The 21,273-nt window shown below is 42.5% G+C and overlaps 2 protein-coding genes across 7 annotated transcripts; one reads left to right on the top strand and one right to left on the bottom strand.

Annotated features, from left to right (window-relative positions):
• Nucleotides 1-1,729: 1,729 nt before the first annotated feature.
• On the bottom strand, nucleotides 1,730-11,204 carry LOC110984852 (extracellular tyrosine-protein kinase PKDCC-like). 4 transcript variants are annotated; one of them, XM_022245422.2, is made up of 5 exons: nucleotides 11,077-11,204; nucleotides 8,076-8,703; nucleotides 6,619-6,807; nucleotides 5,662-5,857; nucleotides 1,730-4,323 (listed from the first exon to the last, which is right to left on the bottom strand). In XM_022245422.2, the coding sequence occupies exons 2-5, from the start codon at nucleotides 8,595-8,597 to the stop codon at nucleotides 4,052-4,054; spliced, it is 1,179 nt and encodes a 392-aa protein (XP_022101114.1). In that variant the 5' UTR covers nucleotides 8,598-8,703; nucleotides 11,077-11,204; the 3' UTR covers nucleotides 1,730-4,051. The 4 variants fall into 4 exon arrangements, with proteins under 4 accessions (XP_022101114.1, XP_022101112.1, XP_022101113.1 ...); XM_022245420.2 differs by lacking the exon at nucleotides 11,077-11,204 and adding an exon at nucleotides 10,650-10,788; XM_022245421.2 differs by lacking the exon at nucleotides 11,077-11,204 and adding an exon at nucleotides 10,628-10,773.
• On the top strand, nucleotides 10,904-20,784 carry LOC110984853 (DNA-directed RNA polymerase II subunit RPB11-a-like). Of its 3 annotated transcripts, none has more exons than XM_022245425.2 (6): nucleotides 10,904-11,049; nucleotides 16,828-17,019; nucleotides 17,788-17,927; nucleotides 18,205-18,304; nucleotides 19,065-19,242; nucleotides 19,775-20,784. In XM_022245425.2, the coding sequence occupies exons 1-6, from the start codon at nucleotides 11,001-11,003 to the stop codon at nucleotides 20,085-20,087; spliced, it is 972 nt and encodes a 323-aa protein (XP_022101117.2). In that variant the 5' UTR covers nucleotides 10,904-11,000; the 3' UTR covers nucleotides 20,088-20,784. The 3 variants fall into 3 exon arrangements, with proteins under 3 accessions (XP_022101117.2, XP_022101116.2, XP_086997236.1); XM_022245424.2 differs by having other exon boundaries at nucleotides 16,805-17,019; XM_087141110.1 differs by lacking the exons at nucleotides 16,828-17,019; nucleotides 17,788-17,927; nucleotides 18,205-18,304; nucleotides 19,065-19,242; nucleotides 19,775-20,784 and adding exons at nucleotides 13,073-13,120; nucleotides 13,353-13,442; nucleotides 13,822-13,996; nucleotides 15,390-16,437 and having other exon boundaries at nucleotides 10,912-11,049.
• The last annotated feature ends 489 nt before the right edge of the window (nucleotides 20,785-21,273 follow it).

Raw genomic sequence — 21,273 nt, 5'->3', positions numbered from 1 at the left:
CCAAAAACATAGACCTCCCCCAAATTCCAGGCCTGTTGCATTTAACTGACCCTCCCCCATTAAACACAATTTCTCCTCAACTGTTTTAGGGAAAAACTCAATCCAAAAACACTCTTTCTCTCTCTTTTAGTGTTGGTGGTGGTGGAGGGGTAGAAAAATGTGCAGCTTTGAGAGTGTTCAAGACATTAACAACTTCCAGCATTTGTTATTCCCGCTAAAATTAGTTCATTATTATTGACTTTCTGATGCAAACATTAAACACTGACGGCATGTAGTCTAAATGAAATGGTCAACTACTTGAAAAGCATACACATGGTGGGTTGGAATTCGGCACGGTAATAAAAAAAACTCTTTTAAAATATATCATGTCTTTGTTAATAAACCTTTCTTAAAACAATAAATACCCTGTTAAAGTGGAAGAAATTGTACCTTTTTTAAGACAATGCCTTAGTTGGCAGTGAAAGTGTAGCTGTTATTAATAACCTCCGTCTTTTTGCAGTTTCATTTTCTGACTTGTAAAAGTGATACTCATTTGAAACAAGACGGGCTGTTTCAGTGAAAAAGTCCTTGATTATGAATCTAAAACGGAATGAGAAATGAGGAAAATGATCTGAGTACAGCCAAGGACAAACTTGCCTCTATCAAACACATCAAAGCCCTGCGAGTTTTTGCTGTTGCTGCTGCTGCCAAAGCAATTAGAAATGTGACCTGAAAGATAAAGAAACTTAATCTTTGCTACAATTCTAACTCTTTGCAATATCCTTGTAATGGGGCCTACAAGAAGGATTTCTGACTGGGTATGGTGTGGTATGGGTTTTGACAGAGTGATCTACTTTTTCTGCAGTTACATGTATGTCATGCTGTGAGCAGGCCCGGTGGTTGCGACACAGAAATCAAGTTCTTGTAGACTCTCCCCGGTGCATGGTGCACACAAAGGGACATGCATGTATTGAGGAGGCATTTGATATCAGGTGAGAAAGACTGTACAGCTGCACAGTCTTGTGGCCAGCTCTGATGAAAGCCGACACTCTTCCCTGCATTTTCCAATTACCTCCAGGCAGGTCCAAAGGCCTGGATCTAGCGCTGGATGTCTGTACATGTGCATCAAATGTGGGCACCACATGTGATTACTGTAGAAAGTCACTTGCCATGGTGGTCAAATTTCACCACAGGAATGGTTTAAAGCTGGTTTCCATGCAACGGACACGGAAGCTGGTTTCCCCACCTACATATGAGCTGGCTTTGTAGTGAATTGACCAACAGATATCATGTGCACTGGACTTGGACTTGTACAAGTCACTGCATATGAATTTACTTCCAAACAAAATAAACAAGAGAGTGGACTGCAGCAACTACAAAGTGAATACAATTTTAGTGAATAACCTGACTTGGCCGGAAAATGTGCCCGAAGACTTTGGCGTATTACATCCTTCAAACACTTGGGGAACTTTCTTAAACTTGTCCTGTTTAGTCCTGATTAACTGCTATGTCAATAAAAAACTCCACAACAGTAAGAAATGCTTAAAACAGGACCAGGTTGTGCTTCAGCCACAGAGTGGCAGGAAAATGCAGGAAAGAATACAGCCATTTAGTCTCTTCACATCTCACTTTGCCAAATGAGACCCGAGTCGGACAAAGAGTGGGTGCAATTTTCCAAGCAATGGAGTCTCCTTTGGTGGAAATTGCATTCTGTTGGTTCACAAAACGAAAGTGTTATGATTGTTTCAAAACTAGCAAAAAGAACACTGCCACCAATGTGGCTCTTTTCAACCGACGGGAAGGGGTTGCTTCTGCTGGGGCAGATTTCATTTCAGAGTTTTCAAACTTCCACAAAGGTTTTGTTGGTCGGCAGACTTTTTGGTAGCTGGGGATCTGCAGGGTCAAGCAACTAGGCGTGCAGGCTTGTGATTTTTATATAGTTTTTTGATTAATTAATCATTGTTTTGGAATGCAGTTCTGATTAGCTGCATATCGATGCATGTCATTCACAGGTACCTTTCTGAAAAAGTTTTGTGTGCGAAATGCTCAAGATTTTTGGATGACACTATTTTCAAAGTTGTCTTGTATCTTCTGAAGGAAACCTTATTTTCACAAAGTGGAACTAAAAAATGGAACCAAAGGACACATGAATTGGTTAATCGAGTACACTGAATAATACTTGCTGCCTTACCTCCATCCTTTGTTACAGGAATTTGTAGGACTTGCACAGAAGGCAATTAATTGGATTACCGTAGATAGATTATGGAAAAGTAAACTATCACCGAAGTAGCTTCTATCAAGTTGAGACTGGCAGCTTATTCTCAAATGGAAGACATTATTAAGAATATGACATGTTTACCTCCAGTATGTCTAACGGCACAGGTTCTGCTGATCATGACGCATGAATGAAATCCATTATCAAACAGGTGCGGTTCCACCCGAGTATCATTGCTCTTTTCACGTCCAAGCCCTCTACTGGCAAAAGAGTGCAAATTCTGCTTGAAAAAAGTGCCCTCAGCTATTTTGCAGAGAGTAATAAGATTATTAAAGCAACAATTTAAATATCTTCGTGGCAAAATATGAGCTACACTACACTTCGAGTTGAAGAAGTGAATTGCTCAACACTTCTCCATATTTTTAATTTGGTAAAAGAAGCACGTTTATTTTGGTGTGTAATTAACCATATGCTGCCGGGTTTAATTTGAGTTGCACGACATATTTCCAGGGGATTTTCAAGATATTCCGTTTTCAAAATTCTTCAAAAATTCACCAGTTCATTTACTGGACGTTTACACCCACACAAATGACTGTCTGGTGGCTACTCTGGTGCGACAACATCTATTGACGCCCCAGTATTTCAGCCAGGCCTGTTGCCTCGTGAAGAGAGCCCAGATTGTGTGGTGTTACATAATTTTGTTTTGTTTCTGAATCTGGCCCAGTGCGCTGCTGGCGTCTTTTCAAATGCAGACCGATTAGTGTGCAGTGGTATTGTATCACTCGTCCCTGGAGCACTTTTGTCCCCAGTGGTAATCCGCTTGCGCTGAATGCCACAAACAGTGGTATAATCATTCAAAACAATGATGGATTTCCTCTGCTATTGACAACTGAAAAATGTTGGCGATTCCCAGCAGCCCTGTCTTTTATTCCGAGTACGCTCTTTTGTTACAAGGCCAAGCTCCTTTGTCCGATTTCGGGCACCCCAGCTTTGTGTATAAAGCCAACGTCTCTGGGCTTCGGGCACCCTGGCACGGAGTGGTTAATGAACAGTCCATGCAAGAAAAATGTTGACTCATAAATGTAGGCAGCTACAAATGAACCATGCTTTGAAGCTATTCAACTGCTTTGGACCTTTTGGCATGCACAGCCAGTAGAAAAGGCTGACTCCGCTGAATGCTCAAAGAACGAATGGGGTCCAACTTCAGTACAGTAACAAGAGACAGAAAGATCCAATGTGCTAACAGGTTTCACGTTGTGCCCAACGTCACCTGCAGATGCACCTAAGGGAATTTTACAGAGCTGCCAAGGACAGGAATTTGCTAAGCATGGAAAATTTGCTTAGCAGAAACAGGTTATTGGCCTAAGTGTTGTGCAAGGCATATCACCTGGGACCAGTTTTCTGCCCATGTATATTTATCACAAAAATCAACTGAGCAATGTTTTCTGCCTAGGAGCTTCATGTAATCGGGCCCTGTAGCCTCGACAGAGGCCACGTTAAGTGGACTGTGCTATATTACTGAATGGTCAGCAAACCTATTTACCAGTCTGCCTAACAGAGTTTAAAGCAAGGTAAAATATTCATTCTGGGAACCTGAGAGTGGAAATGAAGGCAATGAAATAAAATTTTAGCAGAAATGAACACTTGTGCAAGCTGATGAAATAATGAAAAATTTACAACTAAATGTTCTTAATGTTTTAAGCCACATTTATAACATAAGATAAGATAGATTCGGGGAACATGACTGAAAATGGTCGCCTGTGAATAAGGTATATTCCAGGAGGTGCAAACTTACAGGTGCATTATGGCTGTATGGAGGCACTGTGACCAAGATCATTTCAAACAATTTGGGCATTCTCAGTAGTAATCTTCCTGTCCTCTCTCCACCTCCAATGGTGGCAACTTGGTTACCGTGTCGACAAACTTCAGCAGGTCTTCCAGACGGTCCACCAGATCCTCCGCGTCCAACTTGTTGTTCTGCACATCGGTGAGGAGCGCCGTGGTCTTGGCCAGGCACTCTACTGGGATGCCGTTGCCCAGCATGGGGTCAAGGAAGTGGGTTCGGGCCTGCAGGAGGTTGGTCCTGGCGTTGGTACCTGGGCACTCCATGTTCTTGGCACATCTTATACCTGGATGGCAAAGTAGAGCAGCGAGGAGATCAGCTCCAATTCCTCTTGACTGATTGCAAAAGGGGTCAATTTTATAGAGCTAAGCTAGGCACCCAAGTCTGCTAAACAAAGAAAATATCTGCTCAGCAACAATGGGTTGCTACACAGCAATGCCACACATTTTCCAGCTTATCAGCTGTGTGAACTTTGGCCCTGGGGTTAGCACAGTAATAATAAAGAATCCTGGGCAATATACCTGGCTTCTGGCTTGAAGCATTTGAATTGTTGGTGAGTTTACATGGTAGGGTGACCTAATAGTATTAGTACAGGTGTAGGTCAACAATCTTAATATTCACTGGCTAAGGTTTTAATGAGCTAGTGAGATACTACAAAACATTCCCAAGGCATTCTTGCAAGGAACCTTTTTGAATCATTAACAAAATAGTCTTAGCATTGCCAGGAATTAATGTCATATTCTTTGTACTTCAGCATTTGAGGAGCATCCAGCCCTATGTACAGTAATGGTGGTGGGATCTACCTTTTCTCAATCCTACAAAATCCTCCAAAATCTCCTGGTGGATTTTGAAGGATTTGGGAGGGTTCGGTGTAGTGCTATGTGAGTTTCATTTTTGTGTGAGATAGTTTCAAGTTTGTTGAATTCGCTTTTTTCCAAATGTTTAACACAAAAATGTTCTGAGGTTAGTACTTTGTATCAAGGGAAACAATGAACTGGCGTATTTATATTGCAGCTAAATAAGCGGGACATTTGCAGGGAAGTGTGGAGATACACGCTGCAAAGCAAACATTTGTGTGGCAGTCAGGCAACATTAAATCCTAACAGTCAACCTTGTCAACTAGGTAACCAAAAGTTGGGGCTCACCAGGCATTCTGATCTTGATTTGCACTGGGGTTACATTTGAACGCAGCTTAGAGCAAGGCAAATAACCTATATACATTATACAAACATTCTGAGAATGTTTGCGAAAATTAACGTGAACTCTTCAGGGAAACGATGGCTCACTAAGATTAGGGCAGGGGTCAAAGGTCTGGGTAGGGTGGCGATTCAGTTTTTTGGCATGAGCATTAACCTGCCCTCTCTCCATCTCAATAAAAGAGAGTACAAATGGGTCAGTCAAACGTAACTCTCTGACCTGAACTTTCCTAGGCCCTTCAAATCCACAAGGGGTTTGGCATATTTTGCAGGAAGGTTAGTCCAGCCACCATTACTTCACATAAAGCTTCAGGATTCTTAAAATGCCCTGTGCAAAGAGTGTGCCACTCACGTTCTGATGATCAGGAGATTTGGGCATATTTGAAACGTGCCCTACACTAATACCCAGAGACGCGGTATTCTCTCACCATAAGGCATGTTGTTAATGAGGCACTTCATGTCTTTGTTGCAAGCTGGCTCTTTGCTGTTGAGTCCGTCCACATCGGCGATCTTCAGCTGGCCACCGACGAACACAAACTGTTCGTCCCTCCAGTCAGTGATGGCCACGCTGCCCATGGGAGAGTCAGCCAGGTACTGTAGGAGCCTGGCCAGGTCAAGACAGACCTGACAAGATGGCAGGAAGGGCGGTAAAAATGTTGCTTTATGGGCTACGTGCACCAGTAGAGGAGTACTCATACTCGTGGTAAACTAATTACACTCACGGTGACGTACCCCTACTCACAGTGAAGTACTCAAACTCACGGTGTAGAAGTTATACTGATGGGGAAATTCTCATACATATGGAAATTGCATGAACTACAACGCTGTGCAGTGATTGCTGAGGGCACTATATTCAGCTTACAGCCAATTGTGGACACTTGTAGGTTGTGATGAATTCCAAATGATTTATTCTAAATGCAACGCCCAAGTACAGCATACACAAAGATGACATAAGCATGTTTTTATCATTAGTAAGACGCATTTATTCTCCCTGTTGGTGGGACAGACGTTCCCTATACCGCGGTTTGGGTACTAGCGCGGTGACATTCATTCATTCATCCCTTCATTTCTTAAATCCATTATTTTTTACGTCAACTTGTACTGCCCCATTGATCATTTTTATGGAAACGGTGCATTATAAATTTTCCATTACTATTATTATTATCGTTTATGACGTATGCTCATTTACTGATTAGATTTTTGGCATATTGGCTTTGTTAACAATCGTTTTCAGAATACAGGCACAGATATGCAAATAACCGTACAAAATCCGTATTAAAGTTTGTGTTCTCAGTGGGTTGGTACACAAACACGGATGCACCCGGCAGGTTTCACTTTGAACGATTTGGCATTCTAGTCATTTCATATAGCGCTAGGGCTCTTACTTCTATCTTGGCTCTGAAGTCCATGTCAGTCAGATCGCGGAGGAATACCGGGGAGCCAAGCTCCTCGATGACAGTGACTCCTCTCTCATGAATGATGGGACTGCTGTTCTCGCTGCGCACACAGAGGCCGAGCAGTCTGACGATGTTTGGATGCTGTAGCTGCTTCAACATCATGGCTTCCTTCAGGACCTGTGGAATGAGGACTTAGTGTGGATTTATTGTGGAATGACAGAATGAAAACCACTACAAAATTTCTAACCCCCGCCCGGCAAGCATTTCCGCTTGATACCTTTCAGAATCGTCCAAAATTCACCACTTACAGGAACCAATGGCACATTCTTTGTATTCTGTTAAGGGATATTTAGCCCTATGCACAGTCACGGAGGCTGAATTCTAACCACCTTGATTCAGGAACAAAATTCACTGCAGATTTTGAGGGAACTTGCAGCACTAGAGTTAAACTCCACTGGCAATTTTCCAAGTAACCTTTTGTTTTTGTAATCTCCAAAAACCAATTTGGGATTAAAACTGAGATATCAAGGCTGAAAAATGACATATGCTCCACTCTCTTTTCCTTGTACATCTGAATAAAAATGAACAATATGACACGTAATGAGTATCAATGGATCAAATTTATAATTTCACTTGGGAACTGGATCTTTAAACCTGACAGGAGTGACTATCCAACTTTGCCTAGGCTGACATGAAACTACACCAGAGTGACTTGATGATTGACCAGAATGAATTGACAATTGACCAAGAGTGACATGAGACTTGGCCAGAGAGACATAAGACTTGACCAGAGAGACATGAGACTTGGCCAGAGTGACTTGAAAACTGACCAGGATGACTTGACACTTGACCAAGAGCAACAAGAAACTTGAGAAGAGTGACATGGGTCACATGAGACATGCCAGAGACTCCAGAGTGACTTGAGAATTGACCAGGACGACTTGACACTTGACCAACAGCAACAAGGAACTTGAGAGGAGTGACTTGACACTTGGCTGGAGTGATTTCAGACTTCACCAAAGTGACTTGAAACTTCACCAGAGTGACGTGAGAAGTAATGACGGTGACTTGAAAATTGACCTGAATGACATGACATCCAGACTTGATTAGAGTGACTTGAGACTTGACTATATAGACTTGTGGCCTACTAGAGGCAAATCGGACTTCCCCAGCAAGAGACTTCAGAGACTTTGAACCTAACTGGAGTGGCTTGACGACTATGACAGGGTGACTTGAGACTCGGCCAGAAAGACTTGAACCTTGACCAAGGTGACTTGAGATTTGACAAGAGTGGCTTCAGACTTGACAAGAGTGGCTTGGGACTTGACCATATTGGCTTGAGATCTGACTGCAAATACTTGAGACTTGAACACAGAGAGTAGAGATACAACTGAGGTTATTTGACTTGCAGAACCCCTATTATATGTAGATTCATGAACACATACCTGATAGGTCCCAAGGATGAAACAGTCTTCTTTTTTCTTGTATGTCCCACCCTGCACACAATCTTTCACAATCTTCACGTCGTAGCTGGTGCTCTTCACGGCATAGTGTTTGTCCCCTAGTTTGCCCTCCTGGACGACCTTGCTGTGACCTTGAGCGACCTGCTGTGTGATCTGGATCCTGTCGATGGCCTGACAGTCCAGGAACTTCTCCTCGGAGGGGCCGCCATTCGGGAGCGAGGCTCCGGTGGCCGGTGCCCGGCTCCGCTTGACGATGACCTTCTTGTACTTCTGTAGCGTCTCCATCAGGTCCTTCTCTAGGTCCTTTTCCTCGGCAAGCTGCTTCTGCAGCTCCACCACGGCCTCTTCCAGCTGCTGCACCCTGTCATTGGAAACTCTGTCTGCCGCTGCCTCCTCGTCGGGAGCAGAGACCGCCATCGACCGCAGAAGAAGGAAGAACGGTAGGAAGGCCAAAGCTCCCAGCACCAACCAGCGTAGGTTGGGGTTGAAATAAAATGTTCTCATGTCGGACCTTGTGGTACAGTACAGCCCCTTTCGCTTCCACTATTGGTATCACATTAACGCTGACAAATACAGCTGCCAATATTTGTTGACCAGAGGATGCATGATTCTGTTGGTAGAACAAATTGCAGAACAAAGATAAAACTGATCAATACTGCACTTCTGGGTTTTAAATGTAACAAGAGTCTTGTGGATATAGATTACTACAGCCTGTGGGTCAGGATTTCAAAAAGTTTAATTTTTTCAAATGTCATTGCCAAGCATCTTCATTCCATTTTGGAAAATCTTACTGCACATACCCTTTCATCAAACACCGCCTCAAGGATGGTCAGTCAGAGGCAGTGTACGTGTACGTGTTACGTTAAACAAAACAAGGTGGGGAAGACAGAATGAAAAATATGTTGACACAACTGAAATCCAAAAACATATGACAAGAAAATACTTTCTTTCCATCATCTGTTATAATAAAACAATGAATGACTCATGAAATGAGCGCGACTATACACTGAATAAAACTTAGACAATTTTTTTCTCAAGTAATATGTCAAAGTCAAACAGGACTATAAGTACTGAAGCTGCAGGTGGCTTGACCAGGCTACATTTCATGCCCCTATCCATCGGGCCCACAGATAAACCTTTTCTGACATTTTCATTGCATCATGGGACTCGATGTCAAGAAAGTCATGAATTTTATGCATGAATCTATGGGAAGTGAACCAGTCTAAAATCAATGCATTTTCGTCAGAATATTTCTTGAAGCACCTGCTCATCAAGAAGGAAACAGCCAGTGAGTAGCAAGATGGAGCAGGTGTCTACCACCTCTACAGGGCCATCCTACCAACACAACTTCACTGAATTTACACTCTAAATCCAGTACGTCCAAGATGTACAATTTCTATTTCTGGTAAGCTTCATTTTATTATGAACAAGTTTATATCAACTCTTTGATGCTACATGAAAAGAGGACAGCTTGATTTCAAGTACTTGACAAGGTGGTGATGATTTCTTTCTTTTTTTACAGGCAGGCCTAACATCTTTCTGCACAAGACCATAGAGTGCCTTATAGTTGCCAGGTTCCCTATGTGGCCACTTACTGTGAAAACCAATCAGACTTTACAACAGGTGATGAAATTAAGGACCTGGCGACTACGTGTATACGGTCACCAGTCACAGACGTTATACTTCTAACACAGCCTGGACTGGGAATTAAATACACTAAAACAAATTAGCTGTTCGTCATCCAATCCCATGATGCACTGCAACGGTCAAACATACTACAGACCCCCTGCAGCTGGTACAAAGGAATGGTACATTGAGAAAAATGTGAAGAACTAGGCCTATTCTTCAATTCCTAATCCACATGATCTCAATCCAGCATGGGTGCAGGCATGTCCGAATTCCACGGTCCAATAAAGGGGATTGTATATTTGGGAACCCCCAGTTTTTGTCATTTTTATCTTGTAAAACTGATCAGCCCCTAGAAAAACAAAGGCAATCTTCGTTTCTTGCACCGATCCTATATTTTGGAAATTTTTCTATGTAAATTGTGAGAAAATGTGACCTTACTGACAAACCAGCCGCGCAACTTTGAGTCCACCACGTGTCATGTGTTAAAACAGTTTCCCCTCATAATTTCCCTTGAAACTCAAAACCCTGCTCTCTTCTCACAACATCAAATTTAGTTACTGAGCACCACTCAGTTCTGAGTGATGCTCACTTAGAAGTTAGCGTTTTTCAGAGTATTTATCCAGATTGAACATGTCAATTGTTATCTACCAACGTGACCAAGGTGTATCCAAAAGTTAAAATGTAGGTCTCCTGTCTATTGTTGGAACGGGTTTTTTCAGTTTCCTTGCGCTAACGTTCTGCAAGGGCCACGTCATGTTTGTTCATGCTGTTCTTTGCTCTATCAATTATCATTTAGTAAGCATGACGAGCCATGCAAGCCCAGGCATTGCCAGGCCTGTCAAAGTGCCAATCTACGCACAAGCAAAACTGTAAAATACATGAAGAAGAACCAAATGTTATCTTACAGAACAATTCCACGTAACCTACTTTGAAATTTTGACAAAACCTTTACAAAGAGATGCAATTAGGACTGAAGAACCAGGTTTGTTGGAAAGTTTACACCAAAACAATTCTTGCTGACAGCGCGTTAAGGTACAATTAACGAACAACCTTGATATCAGGGTACGATGGCAGTCAGCGCAAGAGTTGATACATTGCTTACTCGGTAGGTACCTGAGAACGAGTTGACAAATTACAGACAGGCACCTCCACAATAATTGCAGTGCTCATGTGGCCAGTCTAGGTTCAAGACACACTCACCAAATTATTGGCCCATTTCTATTTGCGATGCCGTTTGTGAGTGCCTGTGGGTTATCCATGCATCTTTTACAATAATGAATGCGCCACCAACTTTCGAGTCTTTTATTCTCTACGAAGGTGATAAAAAGTAAGTAAATGCAACGTTAGTTCTTACCCTAATCACTTTTTCACCAAGATTTACACTAGTGCAAATCATTTTAATTTAAGTGGAATGGTGAACATGGTGAAGCGCTCCGGCATGTCCAGCTGTTCGCTCTGAGCGGAACAAAAGAGGGCGCGTGTCTTTTGTTTTGGTAGGCCTACCCCGTGTACTCTCGAATAGGTGCGCCATCATTGTTTTCCCATTCAAATCGAAAATGCTGTTGTTTACGAGCTCGAAGACGCCATCTTTCCTCAAATAGCGATTTGAGCTTCATATTGATGTGTTGACAACGTTACAGTTTCTCCCTTCCACGTGTTGACTGTTGCTCCATTCATGTGGTTCGTGTTTATCAGATTGTGCATGCGTCGAACCCACCAATGACCGCACTTGCTCCGCATCTTGGCTCGACTATTTTCGGTGGCAGGAGATGACATCTTGTGTTATATTTGTCCCAGCTATACACAGCGCAGTGCATGTCGTGCATCTGGCCCGATGTGTTTGTAGGTCACAGCATTGGCAAAAAATGAGGTTTTTTCTACCATCCTTCACATCCTTCAACGATCCGCACACATCTGCATTCTCTGTGGTGGTACGTCACGTGACAGAAACAGGCGCAGCGTATTCGCGTAACGAACGTTAATGATGCTTTGGATACCAGTCCCCATAATTCCAACTACTCCCGCTAAGATTATGTGAAATGTCTGGGAAATGGGTTTTGTCCTACCCCCTAGAGCTGTGAGGTCCAACGTCCACCCTGCTCCCAAGAACCCCACAGAAAACTAGCCTTTTTCGTCATAGGCTTTATCAGCTTTACAGTCACTTCACCCCATCCCCACTTCGCCCCATCTCCACTTCACCCTACATGTACTTCCTGAACAGTAAGGCACTACTTCGTAGGCCTTACTTTGTAGGCCTTACTCCATAGGCCTTACTGGGTCCATCTGTTTGATGGTTCTGTACGCTATGGCATTTTGAAAAGTGCCCTGCAATCATACCAGAGAAAACCTCCGTTTGCACTTTCTGAAGCAAATTTTCCCCTAAAGACCCTATAATAGCTAACCTATTTGGAACTACCGGGCACGAGTGTATTTTGTGGTATTTTAACCTATTGGCCAAAAATGAGGCTTTTTCTACCGTCCTCACCTTTTATCCCTTGACGATCCTTCTTGGTGAAGTTATATGCCAGATGGGGAGGTTTATTCACCACATATCCTCATTAAAATGATGAAATTTTTGAGCACTTTGCCCATCCACACGACAGAAAATCAGCAGCATGTACTCTCAATGGCTGTCAGCTGTGTGATAGCTTGACCAATCGCAACACAGCTCCTATCTGTTCCTTTTTTCCCCGTTACCCACAGAAAAAAGCCGCACTGTGATTGGTCCAGTTTGCTTCCATTCCAATGACCAATCATAGCTCAGTCAGCTTTCATTTGGATGGGGTCAGGAAAACAAAGCTTTCAATATATTTTCCAATGAAATTTATATCAAAAATTTGACATTCAAGTAAAAATATTAATAGATTTCAGTAATTTGACTTCCACTACATAAACAACAAAGACAAATTGCCTAGTTTATGAAATTGCAACTCAAGAGCCACACAGATTTACCTATCAATCATAATAAATCTTTGGGTATTAATCCCCTCTCCCAATCAATGACATTGAACTGTACTTAGAAAATCCTTGTGAGATTATGGTGTTTACAAGCCAACAGCAATGCAGGTTTCAGATCAGCAATTTTTAGTAACAAAAAGATCCCATGACTTCAACCTGTATGTTGGAGCAGAGAGCTGGAGAGGGACTCACAGCATCTTTGGCTCTGGAGTTTCACTGACATAAGATGTTACTCATAAAGCACCAAATATAAGCAGTTGAGCTATGTTTGAGATGAAATGTCGGTCCAAAAGGGACTCTAGCCATTTTGGCTGCCTTGAAGGAAAGAGGACAGGGTTGCGGAGTGTGCTGCGTGCCTTTTGGCTGGTCACTGTTTTCTGCTGTTTCTTCAGGAATGACAGTTCCGGCATCAGGTGTTTTTCCTTGCTGCATTGCAACATGTGAGTTGCAGCCAATCTCATTTTCAAATAATCAAATGAAACCAGCACTAAATGAATGAGACATTTATGCTAGGAAGCTAAACCAACTATAATGACCTGAGATATGTGACAAATGGACAAGGTATTTTGTTTTTGAAGTTAGATTTTTGCTCCTCTTAATTTTGACCAAGTGCATCTGTGAAGTACAGTTGCTTATGCTGGCACTGCAGTAAAGTGAACTCGTTTGTTGCAGAATCACCATTGAAAAGGACACCAAGGTTCCTAATGCAGCGATATTCCATGTGAACAAGGAGGACCACACTCTGGGCAACATGCTCCGGCAGTAAGTTTAACCTAGCTGAGCATCCATGTCCCAGAACCTTAGCAAAATTGATATCCCCTGCATTCTATGTACACACAGTTTGTTACGTTCTGCTCTGTTGAGAGCCTTTCTGTGCTGTGTGCCGCTGATTAAACAAAGATTAGGCTGATGAAACTGCTCGTCGTTGTATCACATGGAAACATGCAGAACGAATCACATTCACTCCTCCGCCCATGTTTGAAGCCAAGAATGGAAGAAGAAATACACCCAACGTGAAACTGAGCAGCTGTGAATGTGTTGTGAGTGGCACTTTGCAACTGCGCAATATTCCAATTTGTCCCACAGCATTCATAAAGTTCCTTGACCTCACACTGAATCCAGCACCCTTCTGTCCATGCAGGCAACTCTTGAAGGACCCCCAGGTTCTGTTTGCCGGTTACAAGGTGCCCCATCCCTTGGAGAACAAGTTTGTGCTGCGAGTGCAGACCACGCCCGACTACAGCCCGCAGGAGGCCTTCACAAACGCTATCACAGATCTAATCAGCGAGATCTCACTACTGGAGGAGAGATTCAAGGTAAACCACAAAAAGCCCCCAAAACATCAGTTTTGTTATTCTCTTAAAACAGTGTCTCTCACTCGGAGTTCGGTGCTTGACTATTTTTTGACTACTTTATTAGGTCACCCAGGGCCAGTTTCATGGAAATGCTAACTTATGGAGCATTGCCAAGTTTGCCAAGATGTATTTTTGCATTGGGGAGATGTTCTTGAAAATAGTTCGCGGTACCTGCTGCTTCACCTGACTCGGACCGGCCAGCTGACCCCGGCAAGCTCGGTGGTCGAGTGGTTAAGACGTCTGCACTAGTAAGCAGGAGGTCGTGGGTTTGAGTCCCACCCGAGTAAGCTTGTGACTTTTTACGCAAGCTCTCGGACATGCACTGAACATACAGTGTTTATTAATATATACGTTGGGTAAGGGCAAAACCCGTTATATAAATTAACATCTCCCCAACGCAAAAAAAATACATCTTGAAAATAGACTGATTGCGCCCGCTAAATCATGTATAGTGGGTATTAAAAATCAGCAAATGTGGTGTTTCTTAAGCAGAGTGTTTCATAAGTATCATTTACCATAAATAAAGCCAACGGTAGATACACTACTCAGACTACTGATGTGCTGAGTACTATACCGTAACTTTGCTGTATTGTTTGTAAACGACACTCAAAACACACTTTGCTATGGGGTTGATACCCACTATCCGCTCCGAGCAGAACAAAAGAGGGCATGTTTTTTTGGTACTCACTGCATTGGCATGCCATGAGGCGCGCAAGTACATGCGCGTTTGATGCGGAGCACGCTGAGTACATGTAAGTAATTTATTCCGGCATGTATGGTCTTTGTGAACATGCAGAAAGCATGCAAAAACCTGCTTGTAAACCACCTGCCTTTCTTTCGCTGATTGGGGTGCACTTCAGCTCGGGGCGGATAGGTCACGTGATTTACCAGACACTGTCAGTCCATTAGTTGAGCAAAAGCAAAAGCACCATCCTAAATGCTGCGTGGTAATGGTGTACTGGACCTGGTTACTTGATGCTTCTAAGTGACAGGATACTTAGCGTTTAGATTTGCCACAAAATATTTTCTGCTTAGAAGCTGCATTTAGTTGGGTCTTGTTGGCCTGCCAAACGTGTACAGGTCACGTGTAAAAGCCCCATTTGAATGACGGTGACAGTTTGAAGAAAGCGGCGAGTTTCTAAACACGCAATTGTGTTTTCGGCAGACATGCCACGTAAGAAGGGACCTTGCATCTCCTCAGACCCTCTGCTTATTGTGCAGGCCTGAAAGAGTCACTTTTTGTTTGTGTTGTTTGAGCTTCTGGTTAAGTGCCCTGCTCAGGAACATAATTACCTTTACTCAACCACATTCTGAATATCAAACTGAAGTTGATCAGTTTTCTTTGTTTTTGCAGGTTGCTGTCAGAGAAAAACAGGAAGACTGAGAGGACAGAAGAGTACTAATCTAAAACTTGTTTGTACATAACAACCAAAGATATCCTTACATTGACCTGTGTGAAGAAAAATTGACCCAAGACAAGTGCCAACAGACGACCATTTATGTATGTGGCAGCTGCATTTATGTTGGACAGACAGGTCTGTGAAGCTCAGAATGAGACTCAAGTCCAAAATGGAAGGATGCCCTGATGTGAAACACCTTTTTGCAGAAGTTTTGTGCGTGTTCATCGGGAAGCTAGACAAAGATGACCACACAGTAGATTGGCCCTGGGAATAAACTTGGGAACACTTTGAAGAGTGCTTTATACAAGAGAATGAAAACATTTGCTATAATTGAAAATGTTTGATTCTTCGATTCCCTAAAATGCCGGACTTCTGGTGAGTGTGTACACCATGGCCAATGGAGTACAACACCTTTTTAACAAAATTTCTTCAAAGATGAGAGTCAAGATAATGTTCTGCATATCATCTGAAGCCTTCAAACCTTAAAAAGAAACTTAACGATTTTTCTAATATTAGTGTGCATTGTGTATATCTCAGTAGTACACAATTCGTCAATAAACTGCTTTCTCTCCCACACTGTAAATAAGGACTTGCTGGAATGTGACATTTTCCTATTTACCCAAAACAAGTTCTCGTATTAAGTCATATCCTGACAACATAGTTTGAATCATAAGACGACTAGTCATTTTAAATTTGAATGAGAGTCAATTCAATCAGTTTGAATCCCAACTTTGTCCTTCTTGCATTCTGAATACTAGTTAAAGGGATGGCAAAGATGTGGGCTGGTAAGATCCTGAAGTGGAACACTGTAGCTGGAGAAATGACAGGAAGCTTTGGGGGCAAATTTTAATTGACTTATTTCCCCTGGCAGTTGTAATAAAAAAGTTCCAGAGAAACCGGGGAAACATTGCTTTATTCACTTCACATCGAGACTTGTTTCTAATGGTCATTCCAACTTATGTGATATCGTGTAATAAAAGAGTGTTTTGTTTATAGAACTAATTGCCATTGTCAACGGTGTATTCTTGGAAGTGTCCGTATTTCAGGAAGGCCCAGTTTGTATCGAGTACTTACTTAACTTCAACCACTTACAGACTCCAGAGGAAAGTGCATCATTTATGAAGTACCAAATTTCATGAATAGGTTTGGGCTTGTGCAGAATTGAAAAGCAAAATGTAAGTGGGATCTACTTTTTAATTGTTTTTCAGAGAATTGGTATCATAACTCTCCCCATTTTAATCGGGAGAATAAAAGCTGATGAATGAAGGCCAAATGAAAAATGACGTGACTTTATACCAGTTTTATTGCCAAGGCTACAGGTGACTCTTGAGTGTATTTGGAAAGGGATCGATATTTTAACTAGAAGCAGAATGAAACCTGGATCTTTTTCAGCAATGACAGATTCCACACCACCAGCAATCCAACTCATCATTAATGCGGACGACTTTGGGCATTGTTCAGGGAGGAACCGCGGCATCATAGAATGCTACCGCGCCGGTCTGATCAGCAGCGCTACACTGATGGTCAATGCAAGGGAAGTAGAAGCAGCCGTGAGTCACGCCAAGGAGTATAACATCCCACTTGGTATGAAGTCAAGACCAGTTCTTATATTCCAGTTTTTAAAAGCATTACACGTTCCTCATTTTCATGTAAAATAGGACTGTATGAAATCATTACAAAATCTAACATAAGATTTTCATTTTCAGAACTATGAAAGTTCCACAGCTGGACTTATCTTTAAGCTTCACAGTTGAGTAACTTTAATACCCAAACCAATGAGATACACATTTGAAATTAAAGGTAATCCTTCTGGGAAGAAGGTGGAAGGGAAGGTGGGGGTAAGTTGTTCTACTTGGGACATGTTGCCTAATTATTTTGTGGTGGGAATCTAAAGCACCAGCACTTAAGAAATGGTACTAGGACCTTGCTTTGGAGGGGAGGGTTTTTATTTTTATGGATGAAAAAACATTGACATTTGTTTCAGAACAGAAACAAAACAATTTGCCCCCAATCAGAACCTGGGCGTCACTAGAGGGGGATGTCACCCCGGTTAGTTTTGTCGGCAAAATCATGGTCTGTCGGCAAAATAAAAAAAAAATAAAGAACAGAAATGAAGATGAAAGGAAGAGGGATACAGGACACTCATTTTCCGTGACGGTCCGCCGGCAAATTTCATGTGGCACCCCCCCCATGATCGAGCAACACCCATGCCTGAACATGACACTATTTGAAGCAACCCTTAAGCTCCGAACCCTACCCGACTCATGAAACCATTTTTAAGTACGGGAGAGAATTAATTCCACACTTGGAATAACAATTCAACAACTTCTTGTACCTCTTTTCCTCAACAAGGCCTCCATCTGAATCTCACTGAAGGGCATGTGACCAACAGAGGGCGCTGTTGTAGTTTAGTGGCCAGTACCTCAGGAGTTCTCCGAGGAAAGTTTGGCTTTCGGAAGGCTCTTGCATCTGGAAGTATTAAAGGAGACGAGGTAGATATGAAGATAAAAGGAAATTTAGGATTTGATAATTTTTCGAAAGTTATGAAATATGTGAATAACTCACTGATCTTGATGAACTGTAGAAACAGTTTCCAGGAAATTTTCAGAAGCTGATAAAAACTGTCCATTTTTGTTGATGGAACTTGTCTTGACTGTTTTGGCTGAAAACCTGTATGTTCCGATGTGTTCCTCGACCTAACCCTTAGCTAGTCTAGAATGTAGTTACTGATTCACCAGGTGAGGATTTTCTTCGCTTGTTTTTTATCAGCTCAGAGAAGAGATCCGTGCACAGTTTCATCGCTTTCAAGAGCTAACGGGTCACTCGCCAACACATGTGGATGGTCACCAGCATGTGCATGTCCTACCAGGTGACAAGTCAGTGGTTGAAAATGCGCGAAGAATGGCATTTAGAGAGTACATGTACATCAAAGTGTGTCATTTCAAACATTCAGTTAAATGAGAATGTCACTGGCCAAACCTTGTGCTGCTGTGAACCTGCTAACTTTCTCTCCCCCCAAATCGGTTTGACTGCAATTTGCAAATGCAGCCTGGATTTCTTCAGTCATTCTTTTCAGTGTTGACATAACATTTGAGTGGAATAGGCTGTCAGTACTGTCTTGATTATGTAGGTTTTCTTCAGGAATTCTTCGATTTTTTTGCGTTCCATACAAAAAAGACACTTCTTTTCCTTTTTTCCTCCAAATGATTCTTGGCTGCGTTGCTGGATATTGAAATGAAGTTAACTCTCGATGTGCCTTGGTTTCTTATAGTAAAATTGTCCCTGCCTGTCCATCATAAGCCATCTGGTCTTAAGCCAATCACAAGTACTGCCAACTAATAAACCTCTGCATTGAAGATACCATGGTGTCAAGGCCTATGTGAGTGCTTGCCTTTGGTGCTCGGTGGACTGTACGCCCCCCCTCGGCTCCATGGGAAAGTGCACGTGTAAATGAAGTGTAACTTTTCAGTACAGAGGCTTATTGTGACAGACACATTCCTTTGTCATTGCTCGCCCTGAAACGTGTGACTGGACTTGTGATGGACTATGATTATGGCCTTGCCATGGAGAAGAAATCACATACTACACACAGTTGATAGATAGCCCGCAACAAATGCCTCTCTCAACAGGCGTTCGTGAGATACTCGCCAACACTGCCAAGGAGTATGGCATCCTTGCTGTCCGGATACCCATCCAACATGGCTTGGAGGAATGCCACTGGCTACCATCGGCTAGCCTGGAGTTCTTTCGTGATGTCATTCAGGAATCTGCAATAGCCAAGGATTTGTTCCTCAAGACTGGCTTGAGGTGCGGTCAGTCTCTTACTGGTTCTGGGCTCCAGTTTACAGCAAAGAGGAGTTAAGGAATCGGATCCAAGGTGTACTAACTGGGATTCCTGCAGTCTTGGTTCAAGGAGCATTTTTGTTTGGAAACTGTTCAATTTCTTTCATGAGACTGCATTTACAAGTCTTTTTTCCAGTCAGTTACTACTTATGTTTAAATTAAAGAATGGACTCCTTACTAATTTTGTCTTTTTGAGTGATTGCACCATACTTGAATCCTTGAAATGTTAACTGGTAACAACTTGGACAAACATCTTGGACAGAGACTAGCACTTCAGATTTACACCTAACTCTTACAATGATTTTTCCATAAACTTTGATTTTGTAATGGGGTAACTTGGAGGTCGCAGTGCTTCTTAACCTGCTGCTCAAACTCCCAAACCCTTGGACATGCAAGGCCAAAAAATCCCCTCCTCAGAGCCTCATATCTTAAGCCTTAGTAACTTGAAAGTTGGTAGAAATTGCATGTTGCATTTGCTCTCTGTGTTCTCTTAAAGAACCACCGAAGGATTCTTTGGCTTGAGCACCATGGGCTCCAACATGACCTTGCCCACCTTGAAATCGGCCCTAGACACAGCCCTCCGTCACAGCCCCACCAAGAGTTCCAGGGCTGACCCTGCCTCACCCCTGACCTATGAACTGATGGTGCACCCTGGCTACCCCTGCCAACCGGGCTGTGGTGTGGAAGGGGAGGATTTCTACTGCTTCGAGGACAGGGCCCACGAGATGAGGCTCCTGGCAGAGGGGGAATGGAAGAAGACAATGTCAGAAGCTGGGATGAAACTTTGTTCCTTCCAGAACATCATCTAGAGACTGGAGTGAAGTCTTCTATTATCAAAAGCAATCATTTTGCAGAAACACATTGCAGTTCCTATTTATGCATAAATTACTTTCAATCTCTGCATTTGCTTTCTGTGTGGAGGCCATCTCGTGGAGAACATTTGGAGTTGGTTGGTTCAGACACACAGCTCCCCTCATCTTCCTTAAAACATACTGAAGGTTAAAACTTAAATTCTGGAAGGCATGATTTTTGATTTGCATAAGAATAAAATATTCAATTGAGCCCCAATTATTCTCTGGAAATATCACTGAGGTTTTTGTTGGTAGTTATTTTGGTTCAGCTAAACAACCTGATAGACAGTTTTACGAAAATCAGACGAAATGCAACCTTAAGCGACAGTGACAGATATACTTTGGCCTTTTTTTAGAACCTTCACCTGAAAGCCTTATTATGAAGTGGCTGTTATAAACGTTGCCAAATTGGATATCCATCATCAACAGATCTGATTAAATTGCATATCCAGCAAGAGTTTCCAAAAATCTTGTACTGAAGAAACTATTAAAAAACTTTATTACGTTTTGAGTTCTCTGTACAAACAGTAGTCTTTTTTCCTCATAACGAAAACATGATGAAAAACAAGTTGTTGCATTATGTGTTCTCTGACAGATTTAAAATACGATTCCATTAAAGCGATGGCAGTTGATAATGTAACTATCTCTAAAGAAACTCACGACTCTGTTGCGAAATTATTTTCAAATTCCATTGATCTTTTGCATTCCGTAACTGTTTAAAATGCTCCGTTTATAAGCAACTAAAGTGATACCAGGGGAGTCATTTTTGGCGTTGGCAATCCGTCTTTAAAAATCAGCGGCGTGAAGCTGGAGCCAAGGCGGTCAGACGACACGGAGCGCACATCAAAAAGGCCGAATCGCGTCGGATCACTTTGGGTGTTAACCGCGGCGTGCGAGACACCTGCTGTCTGTTTAGAAAGTTCCGAGGACCCAGGAACTAGCGGACTAAACGGCAGTTGTGTGTAGGGGACGCAGACACAAAATGCCGGCGGTGTTGGTGGGATTTCTTTTTGGTTGAGACTTTCTGCCTTGCGTGGCAGGGGGAAAAGTTCCCCCCAGGGTCATTGGTGGATTGTTTGCTCAGATAATAACGACTGGGAGGGCCAAGGTAGTGTGGTTTGAGGACATGCAACATGTTAATACC

Source organism: Acanthaster planci, linkage group LG09 (genome assembly GCF_054643075.1).
Source record: "Acanthaster planci isolate LZ-2023a linkage group LG09, COTS_SCS, whole genome shotgun sequence".
NCBI lineage: Eukaryota > Metazoa > Echinodermata > Asteroidea > Valvatida > Acanthasteridae > Acanthaster > Acanthaster planci.
This window is presented reverse-complemented; position numbering and strand designations above follow the sequence as displayed.